This window comes from Leopardus geoffroyi, chromosome D1, assembly GCF_018350155.1.
Source record: "Leopardus geoffroyi isolate Oge1 chromosome D1, O.geoffroyi_Oge1_pat1.0, whole genome shotgun sequence".
Classification (NCBI taxonomy): domain Eukaryota; kingdom Metazoa; phylum Chordata; class Mammalia; order Carnivora; family Felidae; genus Leopardus; species Leopardus geoffroyi.
In genome coordinates this window covers 109,433,624-109,454,525 of record NC_059329.1, presented here as the reverse complement: position 1 = coordinate 109,454,525, position 20,902 = coordinate 109,433,624, and the positions used below count along the sequence as shown (strand labels likewise).

At 61.6% G+C, this 20,902-nt stretch overlaps 4 protein-coding genes across 6 annotated transcripts; 1 reads left to right on the top strand and 3 right to left on the bottom strand.

Moving 5' to 3' along the window:
* Window positions 1-2,287: 2,287 nt before the first annotated feature.
* LOC123602333 (leucine-rich repeat extensin-like protein 5) lies at window positions 2,288-3,431 on the bottom strand. Its single transcript, XM_045486846.1, has 2 exons — window positions 3,248-3,431; window positions 2,288-3,215 (listed from the first exon to the last, which is right to left on the bottom strand). The coding sequence occupies exons 1-2, from the start codon at window positions 3,268-3,270 to the stop codon at window positions 2,357-2,359; spliced, it is 882 nt and encodes a 293-aa protein (XP_045342802.1). The 5' UTR covers window positions 3,271-3,431; the 3' UTR covers window positions 2,288-2,356.
* A 23-nt stretch (window positions 3,432-3,454) lies between these two features.
* TMEM151A (transmembrane protein 151A) lies at window positions 3,455-7,323 on the bottom strand. 2 transcript variants are annotated; one of them, XM_045486840.1, is made up of 2 exons: window positions 7,056-7,323; window positions 3,455-4,801 (listed from the first exon to the last, which is right to left on the bottom strand). In XM_045486840.1, exons 1-2 carry the CDS (start codon window positions 7,128-7,130, stop codon window positions 3,476-3,478), a joined length of 1,401 nt encoding a protein of 466 aa, XP_045342796.1. In that variant the 5' UTR covers window positions 7,131-7,323; the 3' UTR covers window positions 3,455-3,475. The 2 variants fall into 2 exon arrangements, with proteins under 2 accessions (XP_045342796.1, XP_045342797.1); XM_045486841.1 differs by lacking the exon at window positions 7,056-7,323 and adding an exon at window positions 4,961-5,287.
* Window positions 7,324-9,580: 2,257 nt separating this feature from the next.
* On the top strand, window positions 9,581-13,840 carry YIF1A (Yip1 interacting factor homolog A, membrane trafficking protein). 2 transcript variants are annotated; one of them, XM_045486844.1, is made up of 8 exons: window positions 9,581-9,826; window positions 10,512-10,723; window positions 10,888-10,992; window positions 11,130-11,208; window positions 12,714-12,771; window positions 12,947-13,102; window positions 13,445-13,538; window positions 13,638-13,840. In XM_045486844.1, the coding sequence occupies exons 1-8, from the start codon at window positions 9,796-9,798 to the stop codon at window positions 13,782-13,784; spliced, it is 882 nt and encodes a 293-aa protein (XP_045342800.1). In that variant the 5' UTR covers window positions 9,581-9,795; the 3' UTR covers window positions 13,785-13,840. The 2 variants fall into 2 exon arrangements, with proteins under 2 accessions (XP_045342800.1, XP_045342801.1); XM_045486845.1 differs by having other exon boundaries at window positions 13,614-13,840.
* A 385-nt stretch (window positions 13,841-14,225) lies between these two features.
* On the bottom strand, window positions 14,226-20,472 carry CNIH2 (cornichon family AMPA receptor auxiliary protein 2). Its single transcript, XM_045486848.1, has 6 exons — window positions 20,040-20,472; window positions 16,245-16,313; window positions 15,732-15,779; window positions 15,361-15,473; window positions 15,078-15,221; window positions 14,226-14,880 (listed from the first exon to the last, which is right to left on the bottom strand). Exons 1-6 carry the CDS (start codon window positions 20,118-20,120, stop codon window positions 14,853-14,855), a joined length of 483 nt encoding a protein of 160 aa, XP_045342804.1. The 5' UTR covers window positions 20,121-20,472; the 3' UTR covers window positions 14,226-14,852.
* Between the last annotated feature and the right edge of the window lie 430 nt (window positions 20,473-20,902).

Genomic DNA, 20,902 nt, shown 5'->3' with positions numbered 1-20,902 from the left:
GGTAGGAGCGGTCATGGTAGGGGACGGCTGGAGAGCTGGGTGCTGAGGACAAAGAGCCCACGCGCACCCACATCTCTACCTTTGCGATGTCTGAGATGTTACGTAATGAAAAAGAAGGAGGAGGAGGAGAGGATTGCCGCGCAGGTGTCTGGAGTAAGCAACTGGGTGAACGGCGGCAGTGTTTACCGAGATGGAAAAGACAGAGAGGGGCAGGGTTGGGGCGCAGGTTGGAAATCAGGTGCTCTGTTTCGGCCGTGCTGTGTCAGGTTTCAATCAGAGAGCAAAGGCAGAGGACTATGAGCTTTTTGGAACAAGGCTCTGTCCCTTTCCTCAGACATTCTTTTCCTTGTAAGAATTCTCCCGGCTCAGTGTTGGCTCTAACAGCCACCCCTGGCTTCAGAGTCTTCCAGCAGAGAGGCCCCTTAAGTGTCCCAGAGCAGAGAGAAACCGTACCTGTTTTCTCCGTCTGAATTCTTCACCCACAGAAACCAGGAGCGAGAATAGTGATTATTGATGTTTTAAGGCACTAAATTTGGGGGTAACTTGTTATGTAGTAGTAGATAATTAACATAGGATGCCAGTAATGGAAACAAGGGAAAAAACCAGTAGCTTAAACAAACTAGAAGCTTATGTCTCCTTCTATTGAGACTCTGGAAGCAGGCGACACAGGAAGCTCCTATGGTGTCACGGGAAGCCCCGGGGGCTTTTATCTTGTTCTACTATCCTCACCACATGGCTCTAATTCTCAAGGTCACCTCCTGGCCCAACATTGCTGCTGGAGTTCCAACCATCACATCTGCATCCCAGGTGGAACGCGGGAGGAAACAAGGAGACAGAACTAGCCTTCACCAAGATTATTTCTATTTCAAGGAGCACTCTTAAAAATCTTTTCCAACACCTTCTCCTTACATCTCCAATCCTAAAATTCAGTCACGCAGTCACATTGTATGTGCCAGGGAGGCTGGAAATGTGGCCTTTCAGCTGGGCTCACTGCCATCGGAAGTAAAACTGGGGTTCTGCTGTTGAGGAGGAGAGGAGAGTAGATCACGGCTAGCAGGTAGCTGGTGGCCGTGGACAGAGGACGGTGGAAGACGCAATCTCCACGGGAAGGAGCTGGAGCCAGTAACCACCCCCCTGCCCCCGCCCACACACACACTGCCCATGCGGCCTCCTCAAATGTTTGGGCGCCATGGAGTTTCTTCAAGTGGGTTCTGGACAAAGACCTGAACTCACTCCCAAAGAAGTGAGGCAGTGATGCCCAGGGAAAGCTTTGGTCTCTACCACCCCCCACCCCGTCCAAAGGCTGGACTTTGCCTAAGATGCTAACATGCGGGCCTGACCTTGTCGCTTACCTGCTCAACCACCTTGGAGGCTCCAGTTTGCTCCAGCTTTCAGATGAGTCCTGGGGTTTGGTACCGAAGGCCTCAGCCAACGCTCCCAGGGCAGTCTGCTTCTACCCCTCTTCACGCTTCATGCCCTGCCCCCGTGCCTTTGGGAATGCAGCTCCCATGGCCCGGAACACACCCTGCCCTGTCTCCGCCCAGGGGAATCGCACCCATGCTCGGCCCCCTTCTAGGGCCACCATGAGTCCTTATGGTGCCTTTGCGCAAATCAGAAGAGGGTGCCTTTCTCCAGGTGGACGCAGATCCACGTCAGGGCTTGAGGGGTGGCCCACAGTGGATCCCACCCACAGTTGCCCCTCGGCCCGATGCGCACCCGGCACAGGCGTACGTGCGAAGATGCCACTTCCGGGCGTGAGGGAGGCCCTTGCTTTGACCTTCCTCTTGGCCCTCAGATCCCACGCGCCGACTGGGGGCTGGCTGTCTCCCACCTTGTGTCCTCCAACATCCTCGGTGTCCGTTCCCCTGAACCACTAACGCTGACAGCCATCAGGGGAACTGAATTCGCACCACAGATCGTGGCTCTTCCCCACCCCCCCCCCCACTTTGGGGAGCAGTCACCAGTCCCTTAGTCCCCAGCAGGCCCAGCGGCAGAATGAAGACCCACCACCCCCCCCCCCCCCGGGCTAGAAGGGGGACCGCTTGGACACCGCCTTAGAAGTGCCCCGGGTGCCGGTCGGTTGGAGTCAGCCGCAGCGACTCAAACCCGAGTCTCAGGCCCTAGGCTGGGCAGGGGGTTCCCTCTCGGCTTACCTTGCTCCTGGGAACACTGGAGTCCGACCCCGTGTCCCCTTCCAGGACCGAGCATTGCATCGCTGACCCGGGGTAGCCCGTTGTGCCGGTAGTGGCCTTGGACCCCACCGCTCAGGAACGCACGTGAGAAGACCTTCCATTTCATACCTTTTATTTTATCTGCATCTTCTCTGCCTCCTCGCCCCCCTCCCCCCACCGGCCCCTCAGAGGGGGTGGAAACCCCACTTGGAAGGGAAGGGACTTCTCTCTCCTCCCTGGAGGAGGGACGGTGTCTCCTGGGCCAGGCCCCACTGATGGGAGAGGCAGGCGCCTCCATGGCCGAGCAGGTGCATCGTCCAAGAGGCTGTGGCCAAGGCCGAGGTCCCTCGGATGCCCCGTGGCCCGGGGCCCCGTGGGTCATCAGGAAGGTGAAGAGCAGAGAAGTCGGGGGTGGGGGCAGTGGGAGGGCCAAGCCCGGGGTGTGTGCGCGTGGCTGGCAGAGGCAGATGTGGACTTCGTGAGGGACAGGGGCCGAGACCAGGGGATGTGGGCTTAAGGTAGGGCCCTGAGAAGGAACCCCAGGTCACAGGGGAGCTGGAGGTGGGGGGAGGGTGTACCAGGGAAAAACTGGGGGCTGGGGGGGGGGGGGGGACGAGGCTGTGCTCTAAGAACCGGGCTCCCAGTAGAGGGGCTGTGCTGCGGAGTGTGATCAGGGACCGGCCCTCAGCGGAGACCAGAGGGCAGGCAGCGAAGGGCTTGTCAGGGCAGGAAGAGGGGGACTTCGGGCCAGTAGTGGGGCCAAGGCTACGGTGCCGCCCCACGGCCAGCTCCTCCGCTTCGTGGAGGCCAGCCCCACTGGGCGTGGCCCCAAACCACCAATTTGTGCTTCTGGGTCGCTCGAGGGCTCCCAGTGCGGCCTCAGCCACGTAGGGCGGAGCCCAGAGGCGGCCCTGCGCTGCATGCAACAGCTGTCCCCAGGACTCGTCCCCCATCTCAGGCTCTCTGGAAACTCGCCCCCCTGCCCTGCCCGAGAGGGCCCTAAGCCAGATCACCAGCCAGTGCAGGGGTGGAACGTGGCCGTGGCGGGGGGGTAGGGGGGGTGGGGGGTGGGGGGTGGGGGGTGGGGGGCGGGAGCCATGCTGGGACAGTTCAGAGACTCAACTTCGGCCGCGTCCGCTTCCGCCCTCCGGTCCTTCAGTCTGTTTAAGGGCCTGGCCCCACCTCCACCCCTGGTGCGCTGGTCTGTTTTCCCTCCTGCCTCGGACAACGACCGCTCGGGCAGCGGAGCCCACGGTGGGACGGCGGGGAGGAGGCCGCTCCGGGGACCGGGGACCGTGCGGGTCTCAGAGCGCACCCTGCCCGTCCCCCTGGCAGCCGCCGTCGCCGTGGACGATGAGCACCGGGAAGTAAAGGGCGTCCTCGTAACACGGTGGGCTTTCCAGGGGCTCCGTGTCCTCCGCCCGGCGCCCCAGCGGCCCCCCGCTCAGGCTCCGGAAGACCCCCGGGGTGGCCCGGCCCCCGGCTCCCAGGGAGAGCCGGCTGCGGCTGAAAGGCAGGCGGGGCCCGCTGGGCCGGGCGGGCGGCAGCGAGTTGCTGCTGAGGGAGCGACGGCAGCGCTGGCAGCCGCGGAGGTAGGCGCCGGCGCCCATGACCACGGCCTCCGAGTAGCTGGGCACCAGCTGCCGGTTGGAGCAGATGTGCCACTCGAGCTCGGTGAAGTCCACCGTGGCCACGCGGGAGAGCGGGGGCCCGCTGGGCACGGCCCCGGGCGGGGGCGAGCCGGCGCCGAAGAGCTTCTCCACCTGGTAGTGCACGTGGGCCGTGCCGTAAGCCGCCACGACGCGCAGCGGCCAGGACAGCGTGGCCGCAGACACCAGCCAGAAGACCCAGGCGCGGGCGTACCAGGGCGGGCTGCGGGGGTCCGCGAAGACCATGAGCGACTCGCGGAAGTCCACGTCCTTCAAGTGCATGCCCTCGCGGGCCTCCAGGTAGTCGTCCAGGCCCTCGTTGGCGCCGAAGAAGCGGGCCCTCTGGGTGAGGTACGAGGCCTCGGCCTCGGCGCTGCCGAAGCTGAAGCACTTGGTGAAGCGCAGCCGCGTGGCCGCGTGGTCGGCCAGGCCCACGAGCTCCTTGGAGACGTCGCGGACGCCGTGGGCCGAGTAGTCAAACTCGCCGCGGGCCGTGCGGCTGTCCGCCCGCTCGTGGTAGACCTGCGTGGTGGTGTAGGCGTCGCCGTTGCGGTAGCGGGTGATCTGGCGGGTGCGCCGCACGTAGTGGTAGCTGGTGGCCTTCCACCAGACGCAGGGCGGCGCCTGCTGCAGCCGGCGGATCAGGGCGAGCACGGTGTTGGCGTCGGTGCGCGGCGCCTGGCACGACCGCACGTGGCAGTGCCAGCACTCGGCCAGGTAGAGGAGGTAGAGGAGGGACACGAAGGCCAGCGGGATGTACAGGTAGCCGTCGGAGCAAGGGCTGGCCGGGTAGGTGGGCGGCGGGCCCCCGGCCCCGCGGGCCAGCGCCGCCTCGGGCCCCAGGACCAGCCGCGGCACCGTGGCCAGGCGACACCAGGCCACCACGGCGCCACAGGCATGGATGAGCAGGGTGAGCAGCAGGCACTTCCAGTGCGACTCGCGGCACAGGGAGCTTCCCAGGGACTGTTTCAAGGGCCGCTGCTGCGGGGCGGAGAGAGGAGAGGCGCGGGTCAGGACGGGGGCCTCGGCCGCGCCTGGCCCTCTGCCGAAGCCCCGCGAGGGAGGCGGGGCGACGCTCCCCACTCCACGGAGGAGGAAACCGAGGCTGCGAGGGAGCGAGCCCCCTGCTCCGTGCCTCACCCTTCCAGCTCTAACGCGCCGTGGAGCCGCAGGAGTCCAACCCGGGCCCATCTGCCCCGAGCCTGTCCTCCACTGTGCCCCATCATCTCCGCCAAGGGCACCTAGGGACAAGACAGACCCATCTCTGCCAAGAGAAGCAAGGACGCGACTGGCCACTGAGAAAACTGAGCGCCGGTCCCAGCTCTGCCCTTAACTTGCTGTGTGGCCGTGGCCACATCCCTGCCCTCGCCGGGCCCGGTTCCTGGGCCTGTTGCCGCGGGAGGCCAGGGCGGCAGGGGTCCTGAGGGGGAAAAGCATGCGCTTTAGAGACCCACCGCTCAGGGGGCAGTGCCGGCTCCACCACTGACTGTATGACTCGGGCAGGTCCCTCTCTGGACCTCGGTCTCCTCATCTGTAAACTGGGGCGTTTGTGAGGATTCGACGAGATCGTCCGCGTGGCGATCTCAGCACAGGGTCTGGCCACGGGAATAAATATTATTACTGTTTCCCTGAGACTCCCTCTGGGCCTCTGGTTCCAACCTGGAGACTCGGGAGAAGCTCTTAAGTGGGAAAGAGGAAGAGCTGGGAACGGAGGAGGTGTGAGTCTGGGGGGAGCAGATGGAGCGCGTCCCCCGTCCTCCATCCCTCCGTTCCCCATCTGCGCCGAGACCGAGACCGAGGGGGTGGAACACAGCTGCTGGGCAGCAGGGGCCACTCCCGGGGCCCAGAGGGTTTGGCCTGCCCTCCCAGGCGGGGCTGCCCGCCCAGCCCCCACCTCACCTCCAGGGGGCCTGTGGAGACAGAAGTGGGGAGGGGGTGGGGAAAGGAAGGGAAAAAGAAAGAGAAGGGAGAGGTGGCCTGGTGGAGACAGCAGAGGTGGAGTCAAGGGGCCACAGTCTCCAAACTCTGGGACCCAAGAGGAGAGGAAACGCCCCCCCCCTCCGCCCCACCCAGCCCAGGGTGGCCTGTCCTACCCTGCCAGTCACCCACCACAGGTACACACCGCCCCCACGACCCGCAGGGCCAGTCGGATGCACGCACCCACACCTCCACACCCCCACCGTGTTTGTCACAGACCCACCAGCCACAGACGTGCGCGCTGCCCGTTCATCCCAGGCACCAGACCCTCCCCAGTGCCCGCGGCACAACCCCTCAAACCGGAACGTGGTGCCCAGGCGCACGCGCTCGCCCACGCACACAGGCACACACCCCACCCAGACCCGCCCACCACAGGACACACACGCAAATACCAATGACACACCGACGGAGGCCCGGCTACACGCCAGACCCTCACCTGACCACAGTGCGCAACCCCCAACCCCACCCCTACTGCCACCTGACACCCACCCTAGACTCCGCAGAAGAAACCCACCCACGACGGAACACATGCACGCATGACCGCATCGCTCAAGCCAAGGCCCCCGCCGTCACCCGACTTTAGCTCACCCGAGGTGTGAGGGGCGCGGACTAACATTCACACGCCCGCAGGCGCACCACAGCCGCCCAAACACACAGAGCCACTCGCCACCTATCACCCCAGCACCCCACACGGGGCTCCAGGCCCCTGCGGACCCTCTTCCTGGCTAGGGCTGAGGAGGGGCCACCCTGGGGGTCCCAGCCAGCAGGATGGGCCCTGTGGCCTCAGCACGGGGAGAGGGAAAAGGGGAACCGGAGGCCTCCTCCTTTCCTCTTTCCCCTCCTCCCTCCGCTCCCTCCCCCAAGTCCCGGCCACCGCTGCTGCATTGCAGGCGCCGCCCGGGCACCTCGTGAGCCGCTGGGCTGGGCCGGGGGCCTGACCCCGGGGCCTTGGGGGTGAGGGGCAGCGCTGCGGAAGGAGGGCGCGCAGGAGCCGGGCGCTGACGTCACAGGAGGGCGGGGGGCGGGAAAAAGGGGCGCCCGGGGTTGGAATCGCCCCCTCCTCCCTTTCCAGCAGCCCCACCCCGACCCCCACGCGAGCCCCTAGCCTCGCAGGGCGCCGGCTACCCTAATGACGTCATTGGCAACAGGGGTTTGGGGACTTCCCTCCTCAGCCCCTGTCCTGGGGTGGGCCCCTTCCCTTGTCCCCCTCACCCTGTTCCAGCCCCGGCTCCGGCCCCCCAACACACAGCGGCCGTACCTCCTCCCGCAGCGGCTCGCCGTCCGGGATGAACGCGGGCACCTCCCCGCTGTCTCCTCCGCCGCCCTCGGGCATGGTGTCCTGGCTGCTTGGGCGGCCCGGGCCCGGGCCCCGGGCATGATAGGGGGGAGCGCAGAGGGCTGCGGCGCGGCCCCGAGGGCGTCCGCTCGGCTCGGCGGCCGCACAGGGAGTGCGCGGAGCTCGAGCTCGAGCGCGGTGGCGGCGGCAGCGTTGGCGGCCGCGGTGCCCGGCGCCCCGCCCTCCGCTGACCCCGCCCCCGCGGCACCCGCGGCGCCGCCGGCAGCGCCTGGCACCGGCGGGCGCTGCCTCCGCCCCCGAGAACCCCAGTCTGGCGGACCCAAACTTGGGTTCCCCTCCCGCCGCGCTGGCGCTTGCGACCTTGGCCGAGTCCTTGCTCTCAGAGCCTGTTTCCCCTGCTATAAAATGAGGACAGGGAATCTCAAAGATGGGTAATACCCCCCGCGGTCCCGTCTCTGAGGTGTAGGCCCAAGCCTAAGCCCACCTGGACCCCGCCCCGGAAGCCTTGCGTGTAGGGGAGAAAGCGGCTACAATCCAGAAAGGTGTGATACGTCTCATTTGCTGGCCCGAGGTGCGGGCTTCACGTAGAGCAGGCAGGTTGCGCAGGCCAGGACACCCAGGGCCCCAAGCTTCGTGACCTTGGGCCTGCACTTTTCACCTCAACCTCCGTTTTCCCATCTGAGAAATGGGAGTAGAAAGGTGCACAAGCATTCATCGTGACGTACAGGGGAATGGGATCTGTCCTTCATGGGAGGACACCCTCATTCCACGTGGTGGCCCCAGTGTTGTTCCCTGGCCCTCAGGGGCCTCAGCCCATCTGCCTCTGGGTCTGGACCTAGCCCTCAAGGTAGACAATCAGTTGGAGGGACACAGGGAACTGCAATGCTAGGTTGGGTTGCTTTTCGACTTTTTTTTTTTTTTTTTTTTTTTTTTTTTTTGCAAAGGGAACTCAAAGACCATTCAGTTTAATATCCCTACCCATTTGAAGATGAGGTAATTGAAGTGGTCGAGAGAGTAAAGGACTGACCCAGGGCTACATTTATTTATTGATTATTTATTTATTGGGCACAGATGTTTATTGGATATCTTCTATATCCAAGTACTGCGCTTGGCACTGTGAAGACAAGGGTAGGAGTGGAGAAAGACACAGGCCCTGTCCTAATGGAATTTACATACAGGGCAAAGTGGTGTTCCCAGAGGGAGCCTAGAACTCGGCCTCCAGGTTCAACCCCCAGCCAGGTCATTCCTCTGTTCCCTTTGTCTCTCTGAGACACAAGTCAAACTGATTCTTAAAGGATAACTAGACTTTCGACAAATGGATATGAGGAGGAAGGGCATCCCAGGTGGAGGGGACTTTTGAGCAAAGGCACTGCGATTAGACCACGTGGGTTGTGTTCAGAGAGTAGGAGAGTAACCTGGTGTAACCAGACACTGGCTAGTTAACTAGAGGCAGATCGCAGAGGACCTGATTTTGCTCTCTAGAAAGTGGTGGCTGAAAGTGTGTGAGAGAGGCCCCTGAAGACTGTTGCCGAGGAGGGTGCGAGTGGTCAGAAACTGGGCGGAGAGAAAGGAAACCCCAGCTTCACTTTAAGATGGGCGGCAAGGGCAGCAATGACTCAGGAGTATCAGCCGCAGCTTCAGGAGGTGGATCAGCACACCTCCACCCCCTAAATCGGCTGGACCACGGGAGAGTTGACGGGCCAGGACTGGTGCAGGATCCTGTCCCAACGAACGATACCATCCAATCTCTGGGACTTCAGACCTTCTGGATTTTTCAATATTTGTAATGTACGTGTGTCTCAAGAGCCCAGACCCTCAATCAAGAGCTCAGACCCAATATCTGGGACTTCAGACCTTCTGGAATTTTCAATATTTGTAGTGTGTACGTGTGTCTCAAGAGCAGCAGGGTCCCGGGGTCTGCAGGATAGCCGTCAGTGGCTGTGGGATATTTCAGCACCGGACTAAGGACAGCACCCGCGCGGGAAGGAGGGGTGGGAGCGGGGGGAGGAGCCAGCTTCCGGGGCTCGCTTGGCCGCACTGTCACTACCCGGCGCGGCCTTCTACTAACACCTCGCGGGTTGCCTGGGCTCCGCTCCAGGACTGGGGGGAGTATGGAGGACGGGAGAGGAAAGAGAGCATTGAGAGGGAGAGGCAGGAGCCCCGAGGGGTGGGACTTGCTAGAACCCCACCGACCCATCCCCTCCTGGAGTACATCCGGCGAGCGAAACTTGGTTCCCGGACTCCCGCCTCCTCCAGGTCTCCAACCGGTGTAGTCGTGGCAGGGCGAGCGTCAAGTGCCCCACTGCGCAGGCGCGGAAATAATTCTCAACACCCTCTTACTTTAACCCAACTATTGGCTGTTCTGGGCACAAACTAGCAAACGCAACATCCAATCCGAGAGTGCCTCGAATTGCTCCGCCTATCCTCCTCCCGGAAGTTGACTACTGCCGAATCCAATTCAGCGAGGCCGCGCCAGCAGCCAATTGGGAGAAGGGAGGGGCGAGTTGGCGCCGCCGAGGAGCCAATGGCAGGCGACGGAGGATAACGCTGCGGACATGGCGGCCGTGGTCGAAGAGCTCGCGGACGTGTCGGGCTCCTCCATAACCTCAGTCGGTGCCCAGGGTGCGGAGCTGCTGCCTTATTAGTATTCTCACCCACGAGGCGGCGCAGCGGGCCTCTGGGGAGAGCCAGCATCGCGGCCATGGCTTATCACTCGGGATACGGAGCCCACGGTGCGTGGGGCGCGGGGCGGGTGGGACGCGGCCCGACCGGCCGGAGGAGGGTCGGCGGCGCGGCCCTCTCACCCCGAGGGAGAGGGGCAGCCGTGACCGCTCCCCAGGGCGGCGGGTGTCTTTCGGGTTTTCGCCCTGCGCGACTCATCAACGCGTCCCGGACTTCGCCCTCTCGGCCCAATCCCGAGATCGGGCGGTGACAGCACAGCTGGATTGCCCATTGCTAGACCAGCACAAACGGAGTCTGCCTCCAGAACTTTCTTTACCTGTCATGACCCTGGTAGGGGCCCTCACCACTGCCCAGGGCCTTTGGGTACTCAGCTGTCTTCTTTCCCACTCTTGTTTATGCGGGATGCCTTCCCAGTTATCTTCTCCACCTAGTAAACTTCTACTCACTCTCCCAAGGCTCAATTCAGAGATCACTTCCCTTGAGAAGACCCCCAGGTGGGCAACCACTTCCAGGTGCTGTCTTAGCTCTTTCTTTGCCTACATTTAACACCTCTGGGAAAGGGTCCTTCTTCAAAGTTCTTTCTGGATTACCTATCCCCATCCAGCATGTATTTCACTAACTGATTGCTTGGTGCCCCCAGGACCCATACAGGGCTGCGCAGTCTGGGGAGGGGGTGGTGGTTTGGGCTCATGCTTGGTATTCCTGTCACCTACTCTAGTACCTACAAACCCACAGGCTCCAAGCACAGGGCCCGGGCAGCTCCAGATCCCCCTCCCCTCTTCGATGACACAAGCGGTGGTTACTCCAGCCAGCCAGGGGGATACCCAGCCCCAGGAGCCGACGTGGCCTTCAATGTCAACCACTTGCTTGGGGACCCCATGGCCAACGTGGCTATGGCCTATGGCAGCTCCATCGCATCCCATGGGAAGGACATGGTGCACAAGGAGGTGTGGCCTGCCCCCAGGGCAAGGGTGGCAAGATTTCTGGCCAGGGCTGGGGCATCACGGGATCCCACCTAATTGTCACAGCAGCCCTCAGGGAAGGAGCACGCCCTGGAGCACCCTGAGGTTTGGTGTGCAGCTTGCCCACAGCCTCCTCTCTCCTCTCCCAGCTGCACCGTTTTGTGTCTGTGAACAAACTCAAGTATTTTTTTGCTGTGGACACAGCCTATGTGGCCAAGAAGTTGGGGCTACTGGTCTTCCCCTACACACACCAGGTGAGCTGCCCACCAGGTGAACTGGCGGGGGCCCTGTGCCTCCCTCATCCTTTCCCAGAGTTTGGCCCCCAGACCTCAACGCCCTTTCTTCTCTTCTCATCTTTTACTCCTGACCTGGCCGCCGCCGCTGCCGCCAGAACTGGGAAGTGCAGTACAGTCGCGACACGCCTCTACCACCACGGCAAGATCTCAACGCCCCTGACCTCTATATCCCCAGTGAGTCTTCTTTGACCTGGGCTGGGAGTTGTGGGGGGACCTGTGCCTCGAGGCACCAGTGAGAAGAGAGAGGCTCACGCGTTGATTCAGCATCTGCTTTTGGTGCTTTTGTGTGTGGCGGTTGCTAGACGCCAGGTAGGCGAGAGTAGGGGGACCAGTGAGGAATTTCCTGGCTGTGCCTTCAGTGCCCTCAGTGTGTTCCCTTTGGAGACCTTCTTGCCTCTTGACTGGGACCATGTCCCTCTCCGGCCTGGAGCTCTGGGTTTAGACCTGGCCCTGCAACTTCCAGCTATGGGACCTCAGGCTGGCTACTTTTATTCTTCCGGAAACCAGGAATAACAACAGTCTCTACCACAAAGGATTGCGATGGAGCTTCAGTGAGGTGATGTGTGCTCAGCGGGAAGCACACTTTAAATCATTACTGTCATTGTTGTTACTTACCCCCCAAGTCCTGCTCCAACATTTCCTCCTCTGAGGAAGTGATCACTCCCTTCTGGGCTCCCATAACCGCCCGTCCACCTGGCACATGGCACGGGGTCAGGCCGCCCACGTTGTATAGCGGCTGGCAGACTCTGCATTTGACTCCTCTCTGTCCCGGGGCCTGTACAAGGCGAAGCCCGTGGTGGGTACCCTAGAGTGGGGGTGAGCGTGCCCGGGTCAGCCCTCAGAGGGGTTGCTAGGGCAGCCAGTGCTAGTGAGGGCAGCCAGTCAGCCCAGTTGCTCTGGGAGGGCCACAGGTTCTTCCATCCTTCATTCCATTTTCTCTCAGAGCCACCTGGTAAGGCAGGAACTGCCATCTCTGTTTTCCATGTTGAAGCCAAGGATCAGAGAGACTCGAATCTCTTTGAAGCCACGTAGCTTATAGGTGATAGAGCTGGCTCCTGACTCCAGACCCTGTGCTCTTTGGTGGGCACATCAGTTCTGGTGCTTCAGGGGGCAGAGAACAGGGCTGAGGAGTTACAGTTGCTGTGAAAGCCCAGCTCCCACTGGCTCTGAGCTTTTGTGCAAACAGCAGAGGTAAACCCGGAGCCCTCTATGTTGGCAGGATGGCCAGAGCCATAGCCAGTGCCAATGGCCAGACGTAAGAAGAAGTCATCCTCATGGCCTGGACTCCAGGGACAGCCCGAGTTGTCTTCAAGCCTGTATTTTGGTCCTATAGTCTTGTGTGAGATCGGTTTGGCCCCCGCCAGCTCATCTAGGATTAGCAATGGCCTTGGCCTGTGATGTAGTTAGAGTCACAGCAGGAAGCTGGTAAATTTCCTAGCACAGGGATAGGGAAGGAGGCAGCTTGGTGGTCCTGAGAGAAGGGTCAGGTAGCATTTACACAGGGAGAGAGAGCTGAGTAGGCAGGGTATTGGGGAGCTGACTATGGAGGCTGAGCATGAGGGGATATGCAGGGAAGGAAGTATAGGGAGAAGGTGGGGAGTGTAAATGGCCTCAAATACCTAGTTAGGGTGTTCTGATTGAGGAAAACAGGCTGACGGCATCTCTCTGGCTCTTGGCAGCAATGGCCTTCATCACCTACGTGCTGTTGGCTGGGATGGCACTGGGCATTCAGAAAAGGTCAGTGCCAAGGCCCTCCTCCGTTCCTACCAGCTTTCCCTCCTGACGGCTCTCCCCACCTCCCCAGGGGACCTGTGGCAGGTCCTAAGCCCACCCCATGTCCTCAGGCTCAGCCTGCCAAACAGGATGGCTGGTTTCTGAACTCACCCCCACCCCCACCCCTTCGTGGCCACAGGTTCTCCCCAGAAGTGCTGGGCCTGTGTGCAAGCACGGCGCTGGTGTGGGTCGTGATGGAGGTGCTAGCCCTGCTCCTGGGCGTCTACCTGGCCACCGTGCGCAGTGACCTGAGCACCTTCCACCTGCTAGCCTACAGCGGCTACAAATACGTGGGGTGAGTACCCCTGCACTCTTTTGCACTCGTCTCGGGAACTGTGTACCGTTGTTAGATCAAGAATGTATGGAGAGCCACTCCGGGAACACAGGGGAGAAGGGCCTTGAGCTGGGGTCGTGAAGGAGGCCTCAGATCCAGGTGCTAGGGCTGAGTCCTAGGCCTGCCAGATTCATTTTGAGTCTAGGACCCTGTGGGGACAGATTGGAGATAAAGGGCCCCAGAGGTGGTGGTCAGGGTCTAGGCTGGGTGGTGGGGCCGGTCTCAGGCCTGGATCCTTGGAAGGTCTCCAGCATCTTCTTTCTCCTCTCCCCCCACCCCTCCCAACACCCCACACCCCTGCAGGATGATCCTCAGTGTGCTCACAGGGCTGCTTTTCGGCAGCGATGGCTACTATGTGGCACTGGCCTGGACTTCGTCTTCGCTCATGTACTTCATCGTGAGTCTGGGGCTGCCCCTCCCGCCTCTTCCCCCGGGGTTGGAGCTGGGGCCGAGCCTCCCCATCCTGGCACAGCTTCAGCTCTCTCCTTTCTTCTAGGTGCGCTCTTTGCGAACAGCAGCCCTGGGCCCCGACACTATGGGGGGCCCAGCTCCCCGGCAGCGTCTCCAGCTCTACCTGACTCTGGGAGCTGCAGCCTTCCAGCCCCTCATCATATACTGGCTGACCTTCCACCTGGTCCGGTGACCTTTGGCTCCCACTGGCACTGATTTTTCCATATATTGAAGATTTGATTTCCTTGATTGTATTTGACCCTTGTTCCTGGGGCCTGAGGTGGTGGTGGTGGTGGGAGGGGGGGTGGTCTCCATTGCCCAGGGTTTATCAGGCTCTAGGGACCCAGGGGAGGGCTTCCTGGAGTTGGTGGTCTTGCTACTGCTTTGAAAGGCAGATGGAAGGGTTTTAGCAGCAATAGCTGTTTGGCTGTGACCAGGGAAGTGAGGACAGAAGGGAGCAGCTGCCAAGGAGACCTCGAAGGCCTCTCTGATCCATCTGAGGGGGTCCCTGGAGGGTTCGATGGGCCAGTGGTTTGAGCCTCTGTCCTGAGGATTTAGCTCAGGGCTGTCCCCTATAAGTCCCTTTGCCCCCATGTCCTCTTCAAGCCTTTCAGGAGCAGAACTGGGGCCCACGTGTTTGCAGTAGTTTATTCATATTTTGTCACAAATGGCCGGGGAGGGGGTGCCGGACTCCTCCAGGCAACATAGAAAATAGGTCCAAGAGACAGGACAGGCTGGGGTTGGGGCAAGTGGGAATGGGGAAGGGGGAGATCTGGAGAGAGAGCCTGGGGGAGGGGAGAGGGCAGACTAGGGGTGGGGCTGCCCCCCTGCTGAGCCTGCTCATTCCCGGTGTGGGTACCCCCCCACCTGCAGGGGGAGCCTCAGGGTGGGGGTGGAGGGGGTGGCCTAGAACTTCCAGGGTCAAGCCCTGCCCCTTGGCAGGGCCCGTGTCCCCCCCCCCCCCCCACCGAAGTGGACAAGGCTGGAGGTTCCACCCCTTCCAAGACTGACTGCCATGCCTACAGGCTGGCAGAGGAGCCCCTGCCCCTATTTAGAGCTCTGCCCAGCCCTAGTCCAAGGGGAGGGGGCTCTGAAGGCGGGAGGTCCCCGCAGCAGCAGTTTGGGGGGGGCGTGGAGAGGAGGCTGGGGGCACCAGTGCCCCCTCCCTCCCCGGGGCTGAGGCCTCTGCGGCCGAGGGGCAGGGCTGGGGGTGCACAGGCGTCCGGTCCATTCTGGGCTTGCTCCCTGGCCGGCTTCCCCCTTAGAAACTCACCAACGTATAAACCATACTGTGGGGAGATGAGGCAATGAGCCAAGTCCCGAGTAGGCCCAGCTACTGGCCACCCCCCCATCATACCCTGGGTTGCCCCCAGTCCTCAAGGGAAAAAGGCAGAAACTTGGGGCCCAACCACTCCTAGGATTGGAAGCATGGGACCTAGAGCATCCCTTCCCTGACTTCTGACTGCCATGAGCAGGGCCTCCTCACCTGTACAGGTAATAGAAGAAGGAGAGCAGGTAGAAGGCGAGTTTGCACCAGGACTCCTTCTGGCAGTAGTTGAGGATGTCAGCATTCATGATGGAGACCGCATCATACATGACCTCGGAGCCATCCGCAGGACGATGGAAGTACCTGGGGTGAAGGAGGGGCTTGAGCACCCACCATCAAAGCGTCCACCGCCATCTTGCCCCTGCTTCTCCACCTCACTCCCCCACGCCCCACCAGGACAGTTTCCAGAGGTGGGAGAGGAGGGGGCTGTTGAGGTCCTCACCTCCAGAGGTGGTAGAAGAGGAGGGGGATGTTGAGGCCCAGGGTCACCCACTCTGCTGCACACAGAAACATCAGACAGAAGAGGCCGTGGATGGAGTATTCTGGGACCACCAGCTGGGGAGGGAGGATGAGAGGTCAGCTGCCCGGTGCCAGGACAGACCCCAGCTTCAAGGGCACAGAGGGGAGCTGGGATTCGGGAGGTGCCCCCTCCCCCACCGTGACTTCGGGATTAAAGGGGTCTCTAGCCTCCCACTCCCTCCCGGTGGCAGAGCCGATCAAGCAGGTCCCAGAGGGGTAAGGCCCTGGTGCGGGTCACAGGAGAGTAGGGCTGAGCTGGGCTAGAAGCCTCCTGCTACCAGCCCTGACACTGACCTTCCTCAGGAGGCAGCAGATGCGTTCGATGTTTTTTAAACGCTCGCGCTGTAGGGGGAGGAAAAGGCCGCCATGGGGGAGGCGGAGGAGCGGGCAATGGGGCGCCCCCCCCCCCCCCCCCCCCCCCCCCCCCCCGCCACCGCCACCGCCGTCCCTACGTCCCCACGTCCCCGGCCGACCTGCACGTGGCCGCCAGGGGGCGCCAGAGCAGCTTGCGGCAGGGCAGCAGCCGCGCCGTCCCCATGGCAACCGTCGCCATGGAGGGACCTTCACCCGCGTCTCCACGGCAACGGCCCAGAGCCTGGCAACGGCCGCTCCGCCAGGAGGAACCCGAGCCCTGAGCCCGCGCCAGGTGTTTGCTGGGGGCGGGGACAGACAGGAAGGGGCACAGCCGCCGGTCGCCCCCCCCCCCCACACCCCCTTCTTCCCGTTCCCCACCCACCCCCCTTCGCCTGCGACAGATGGAAAGACAGACGGACGGACACACCTCAGCACAGCACATGTATCACTTACTGCCCGCGCTGGGTTCCCCTGATCGATGGGGTTCTTGAAGTCGGTCCGCAGCTCGTCAAAGGCTATGATCTGGGAGAGGGGCGTGTGCCCGTCAGGGCGGGGGGCAACAGTTTATGAGTCCCCCACCCACCCTTCTGTGGGATAGGAATTCACACATGGGGACTGGACCAGATGGAAGCTTGCTGCACAGGTGGAGAAACTGAGGTTGAGGGAAGGGCAGGGCCTGGCTCAAGGTCACACAACAGTCTGGAACAGAGTCCTAGTGTGCTAATGCCCAAGTCAAGCCATGTTCACGATGCCTCCACCCAAAACATTCCAAAAGATGGTGTCTTAATCTGCCCTGTGCTGACCACTGGGGCCCCAGAAGCCTGGGGCACAGCCCTTGCTTGAGAGGACCTCATATGCTTGGGAGGACTGTGAACTATATTCCAGGGTGATCAGGACTACTGGGGTGCTTGGTCCAGTGTTAGAAGCGATGGGGGGGGGGGGTGGTCAGGCTGGACTCGGAGTGGGTGTTCGGTGAACAAATGGGGGAAGGGAGTCAAACGTCAGGAACAGCAGGTACAAAGGCAGAAGGTTGAAAGACTAAGGAACATTCAGGAAGCTGCAGATTTCATGGGGCCAGAGTGAAAAGTGGGAAGGAAGATGGGAATGTGAGAGATGGGCTGCAGATGCTGTAACCTCAGACCAGATGTTTGGACTTTAATTCTAAAAGTAATGGGAGCCATTGAGGGGTATAAAGCAGCAGAGTAGGGCGGTCAGGCTAATGTTTTAGGATAGATGAAGCAGGAGGTACACATTGGCTAACAGTCCCAGCCAAGACATACATGAGGCTTACTCTATGCCAGCAGCTTCATGTTTACTAACTCATTTAATGCTTGCAACAACCTGATGACGTAGGTACTGCTATATCCATTTTGCAGATAAAGAAACTGAGACTGGTTAAGTGACTTGTCCAAGGCTACACATAGCTAGTCAGTGCTAAGAATGGATTCTAACCCAGACTCCAGAGTTAAAATTCTTAACTGCTTAGGCCAGGCCAGAGAACTGTTGGGGGTGGGTGGGGGGAGGACTCACGTTGATAGTGATCTGAGTGAGGAGAATGGCAGTGAGGGTGGAGAGGTGTGGACGGATTCCAGAGCTATTTAGAAGCCAGACTCCAGAGGGCTTGAATGGCAGCAGAGTGGAGGCAGAGGGGCCCAAGTTGCCTTTGGGTGTTCGGGCATCTGGTAGATGGCAGTGTCCTCATTGGGATGGGGAACTCCTGGGAGGAACAGGTGTTTGAGGGGATGATGGGACAGACCTGGGTGGGGGGCGGGTGGGTGCAGCTAGCATGGGAAGAGGTCTGGAAGAAAAGCCTTCTGAGATCCCCTCCTCTCAGCACCAGCCCTAGGACGAGGCACGCACAGGGCCCACACCCCCAAGCATCTCAGACCCCAGACGGCTTGGAGGGAGAGAACATGGGCTTCCTGGAGGGAACTGGGCCATCTGGAGCAGCACCCCTCTCCCCATGAACTCTGGGCAGCCACCTGCCCGCCAGAAACAGCAACAGGGTCCAGCAGGGAGCGGAAGGGTGCCGTCTGTCTGCCCCAGAGCTGGCACCACCAGCAGGCAGCGGGTGTCACGCCTCCCACCCCCCAGGCTGCCTGGCGCTGACTCAGCCCCCTGGAACAAACAATCCCCCACGATGACAGCTGACACACGTCAGTCACCATCAGGGATGCCTAGCAACCAGTGGGGACTGGGTCAGGGTCTGGGGTGGGATCTGGGGTCCTGCCCTGGAAGTTTCTAGTTCTTACCAATTTGGATTCAGGACCACACCTCCTATGCCCATCCCCCAACTCCCTTAGTAGGACATGTTCTGGGCACTATGATGTGTATACGACAAACCCCTTTTTCCCACAAGGAAACAAACAGACTCAGCGTGGGTGACTTGCTAAGACCACCCAATTAAATAGTTAAGTGAACACAGTGCTTGACACATAATAGGTGCTCAATAAATATTTGTTGAGCCCTTTCCCCCAGCCTAGGAGCCCCACAAGGGCAAAGCCTGAGTCTTATTCATCCTTGACTCCCCCACAGCTACCTAGAGCCTGGTTGTCTCAGTGCTTCCTATTGACACAGGTGTGTTGAATGGAGGGCTGCTCTGAGTGGTCCCTAAGGATAGGGACCACCAGAGGGTCTGCGGGAGGCCTCTGGGTGGGCAGGGGTGTGGAAAGGGGCTTCTTGAATTCCAGGAAACTTTCTCCCAGGAGCTGTTTGGCTCTGTGTTCCCAGCCTGCGACCCTCAATTTCTTCCAATCTACAGGACCCCAGCCCTCCTGTCCCCAGACCACACATAGGATTGTCCACTGCCCTGGGATGAGATAGGAGAGATCGAGATGGAAAGGGGGGAGGGGGGGCGGTATGGAGGCAGAGAAAGAGGAAGGTAAAAAGCAACTAAGAGACCCACAGAATGAGAGAGAGAGAGAGAGAGAGAGAGAGGCACAAAGCCAGGCTTAAGGCTGGAGATGGGGGGTGGTGCATGTTGTAAAGTGCCTGTAGGGCCTCACTCCTCACACAGGAAGGTGCAGAGTCCACGGAATCCTGATGTCAAGGAGACAGGCAGCTGCAGGGCAAGGGGGATTGTGAAGGGAGAGCTTGGTCAAGGGCCAGGGAGGATCCGGGGCCAGGCAGCAGGTCCCAGGAAAAGAGAGAGGAAGTGGGGAGACCAGGAAGGAAGCAGGTGAGGTGATGAGGAGGAAGCGATAGGAAGGAAAGAAGGGGATACGGGGGGGGGGGGGGGAGACTGGAGAGGGTGAGGGAATCCCCCTTAGAGAGGATGGAGATCGGGAAGATATGTCTTGGTCATGGGAGCAGAGGATGCCGAGATGGACGGGCCAGCGCTGACCGAGACGGGCAGTCCTCATTGAGGGGATCGGGGTGGGGGCCAAAACCTCCAAGGACTGGAGGAGGGAGGGTGGTCAAGGGCCCCAAACAATGAGCTGGAGACTGAGCGATAGTTCTTGGTGAGAGGAAGGGAGCCAGGCAGAGAGGGCTGCTGAGGAGAGGGCCCCAGACAGAATGAGGGAGAGGGACTCTCTCTAAGGGGAGGTGATTAGGATAAAGGATGAGAAATGGACATTCTGAAAGATCAGGTGTGAAGCCACACCAGAGTGAGAGACAGACCAAAGGGGACACACCAGACAAAGGGGAAAGTGGGCAGGAAACCTGCTGAGAGGAAGCCGGTGAGGGAGGGGGTAGGGAAGCCCGAGGGGAGCTGGTGGTGGGGACTAGGTCTCTGGGGCCGCTTAGAGCCAATCGCAGCTGGGTCAGGGAGGTGAGTGAGAGGGAAAGGGTTAACAGGCTCTGCGATCTGTGGGTCCTGTAAACAGATGCAGTTGCCATGGCAACCGGCTCCATCACTCCTGGCTGGAAAAACCCACAAAGGGGGGGCAAGCAGACAGACAAACTGCCCGACAGACAAACGGGGGCGACTGGATTCGGGGGTAGGAGAGAAGGGAGCAAGAATCCCAGAATTCTGCCCACTCCCCAAGACGGCATGGGGCAGGGGAAGGGGGTCAGAGCCCAACTGACATACCCACAGACAGGCGGGGGCGGCGGAGGAAGGGGGCTCCGGGAAGGAAGCCGACGACGGGAGGGGGTGTTCATGGGGGCGAACAGAAGCCGACCAAAGGGGGATAGAGGAGAGGAGGCTCCAAGTTTCCCCAGGCCCTGAGGCCATCCTCCCGGACCCTCCCGCTCTGTGCGCCCCCGGCCCCCCCCACCCCGCCCCCAGCCCCAGCCCGGCCTTACGTGCCAGATGACAAAGAAGATGAGGGAGGCGCACAGCACCAGGGTGAGCATGTAGCAGAACGCGGCGAAGGTGAACGCCATGGCCCCCGCGCCGGGCGGCGGCCCGGGGGGCGCCAGCGCGGGGCCCGGGCGCAAGGGGACGCCCCCCGGTCCGCGTTTAGGGCCGGCCGGGCATGGCCCGCAGGCCTCGGGGGACGCGGGCGGCGCGGCCGGGACCGGGGCCGCGGGGCCGTGGGGCGCGCGGGGCGCGGGCCGGTGGGCTCTGGGGGCGCGTCCGCTGCCGGCTGCCCGGGCCCCGATCGCTCATCCTGCGATCCCTCGCCCGCGGCTCCCTCGCTCTCCAGCCCGCGAAGCCGGCGGGGCGGAGCCGGGGGCGGGGCCGCCGTGCTAGCGGCCTCGGGCGGGGCTGGGTCTCCGCGCGCCCCTCCGCTTGCACAGCCCGGCCCGGGAGCCACCTCCCCGCCCCAACCTCAGGGACACGTAGGCACGGACGCACATCTCTGGCAAGTGCCCGCCCCCGCCCCCCGCGTCACACAACGAGCTCGGTCCACTCGGACGAGCACACACACACACACACCCCTACCCTCACATACGTGTTATGTACTTTGGCCGGGAGGCCAGGCTAAGAGGTCGTAAGTGGGAGGAACTTGGCACTGTGGGGGACGGGGGGAACACCTGGCTTGAATCCAGGGCAAAGCCGGGAGACGGGCTTTGAAGGGGATGCGGGCCAGGCATGATGGGGCACATCTGCGGCCCAACCTCACAGCATGGATGGATGTGCGCCTGTGTGGGTGTTGGCGGCGGCTCACCAGGTACTCGCCCATGTCCGCCTGCCTCCCTTGCAGCCGGAACCGTGCTGGGCC

Coding starts and splice junctions, on each gene's coding strand:
- TMEM151A (XM_045486840.1), bottom strand. CDS start 7,130: ATGCCCGAGGGCGGCGGAGGAGACAGCGGGGAGGTGCCCGCGTTCATC. Junction 4,802..7,055: donor GCGAGCCGCTGCGGGAGGAG/GTACGGCCGCTG, acceptor TCCGCCCCGCAG/CAGCGGCCCTTGAAACAGTC.
- LOC123602333 (XM_045486846.1), bottom strand. CDS start 3,270: ATGGCTCCCGCCCCCCACCCCCC. Junction 3,216..3,247: donor GCTCCCGCCCCCCACCCCCC/ACCCCCCACCCC, acceptor CCTACCCCCCCG/CCACGGCCACGTTCCACCCC.
- CNIH2 (XM_045486848.1), bottom strand. CDS start 20,120: ATGGCGTTCACCTTCGCCGCGTTCTGCTACATGCTCACCCTGGTGCTG. Junction 15,474..15,731: donor TCTGCTGCCTCCTGAGGAAG/GTCAGTGTCAGG, acceptor CTCCCTCCCCAG/CTGGTGGTCCCAGAATACTC. Junction 15,222..15,360: donor CTCTTCTACCACCTCTGGAG/GTGAGGACCTCA, acceptor CCTTCACCCCAG/GTACTTCCATCGTCCTGCGG.
- YIF1A (XM_045486844.1), top strand. CDS start 9,796: ATGGCTTATCACTCGGGATACGGAGCCCACG. Junction 12,772..12,946: donor GCACTGGGCATTCAGAAAAG/GTCAGTGCCAAG, acceptor TCGTGGCCACAG/GTTCTCCCCAGAAGTGCTGG. Junction 13,539..13,637: donor CTTCGCTCATGTACTTCATC/GTGAGTCTGGGG, acceptor CCTTTCTTCTAG/GTGCGCTCTTTGCGAACAGC.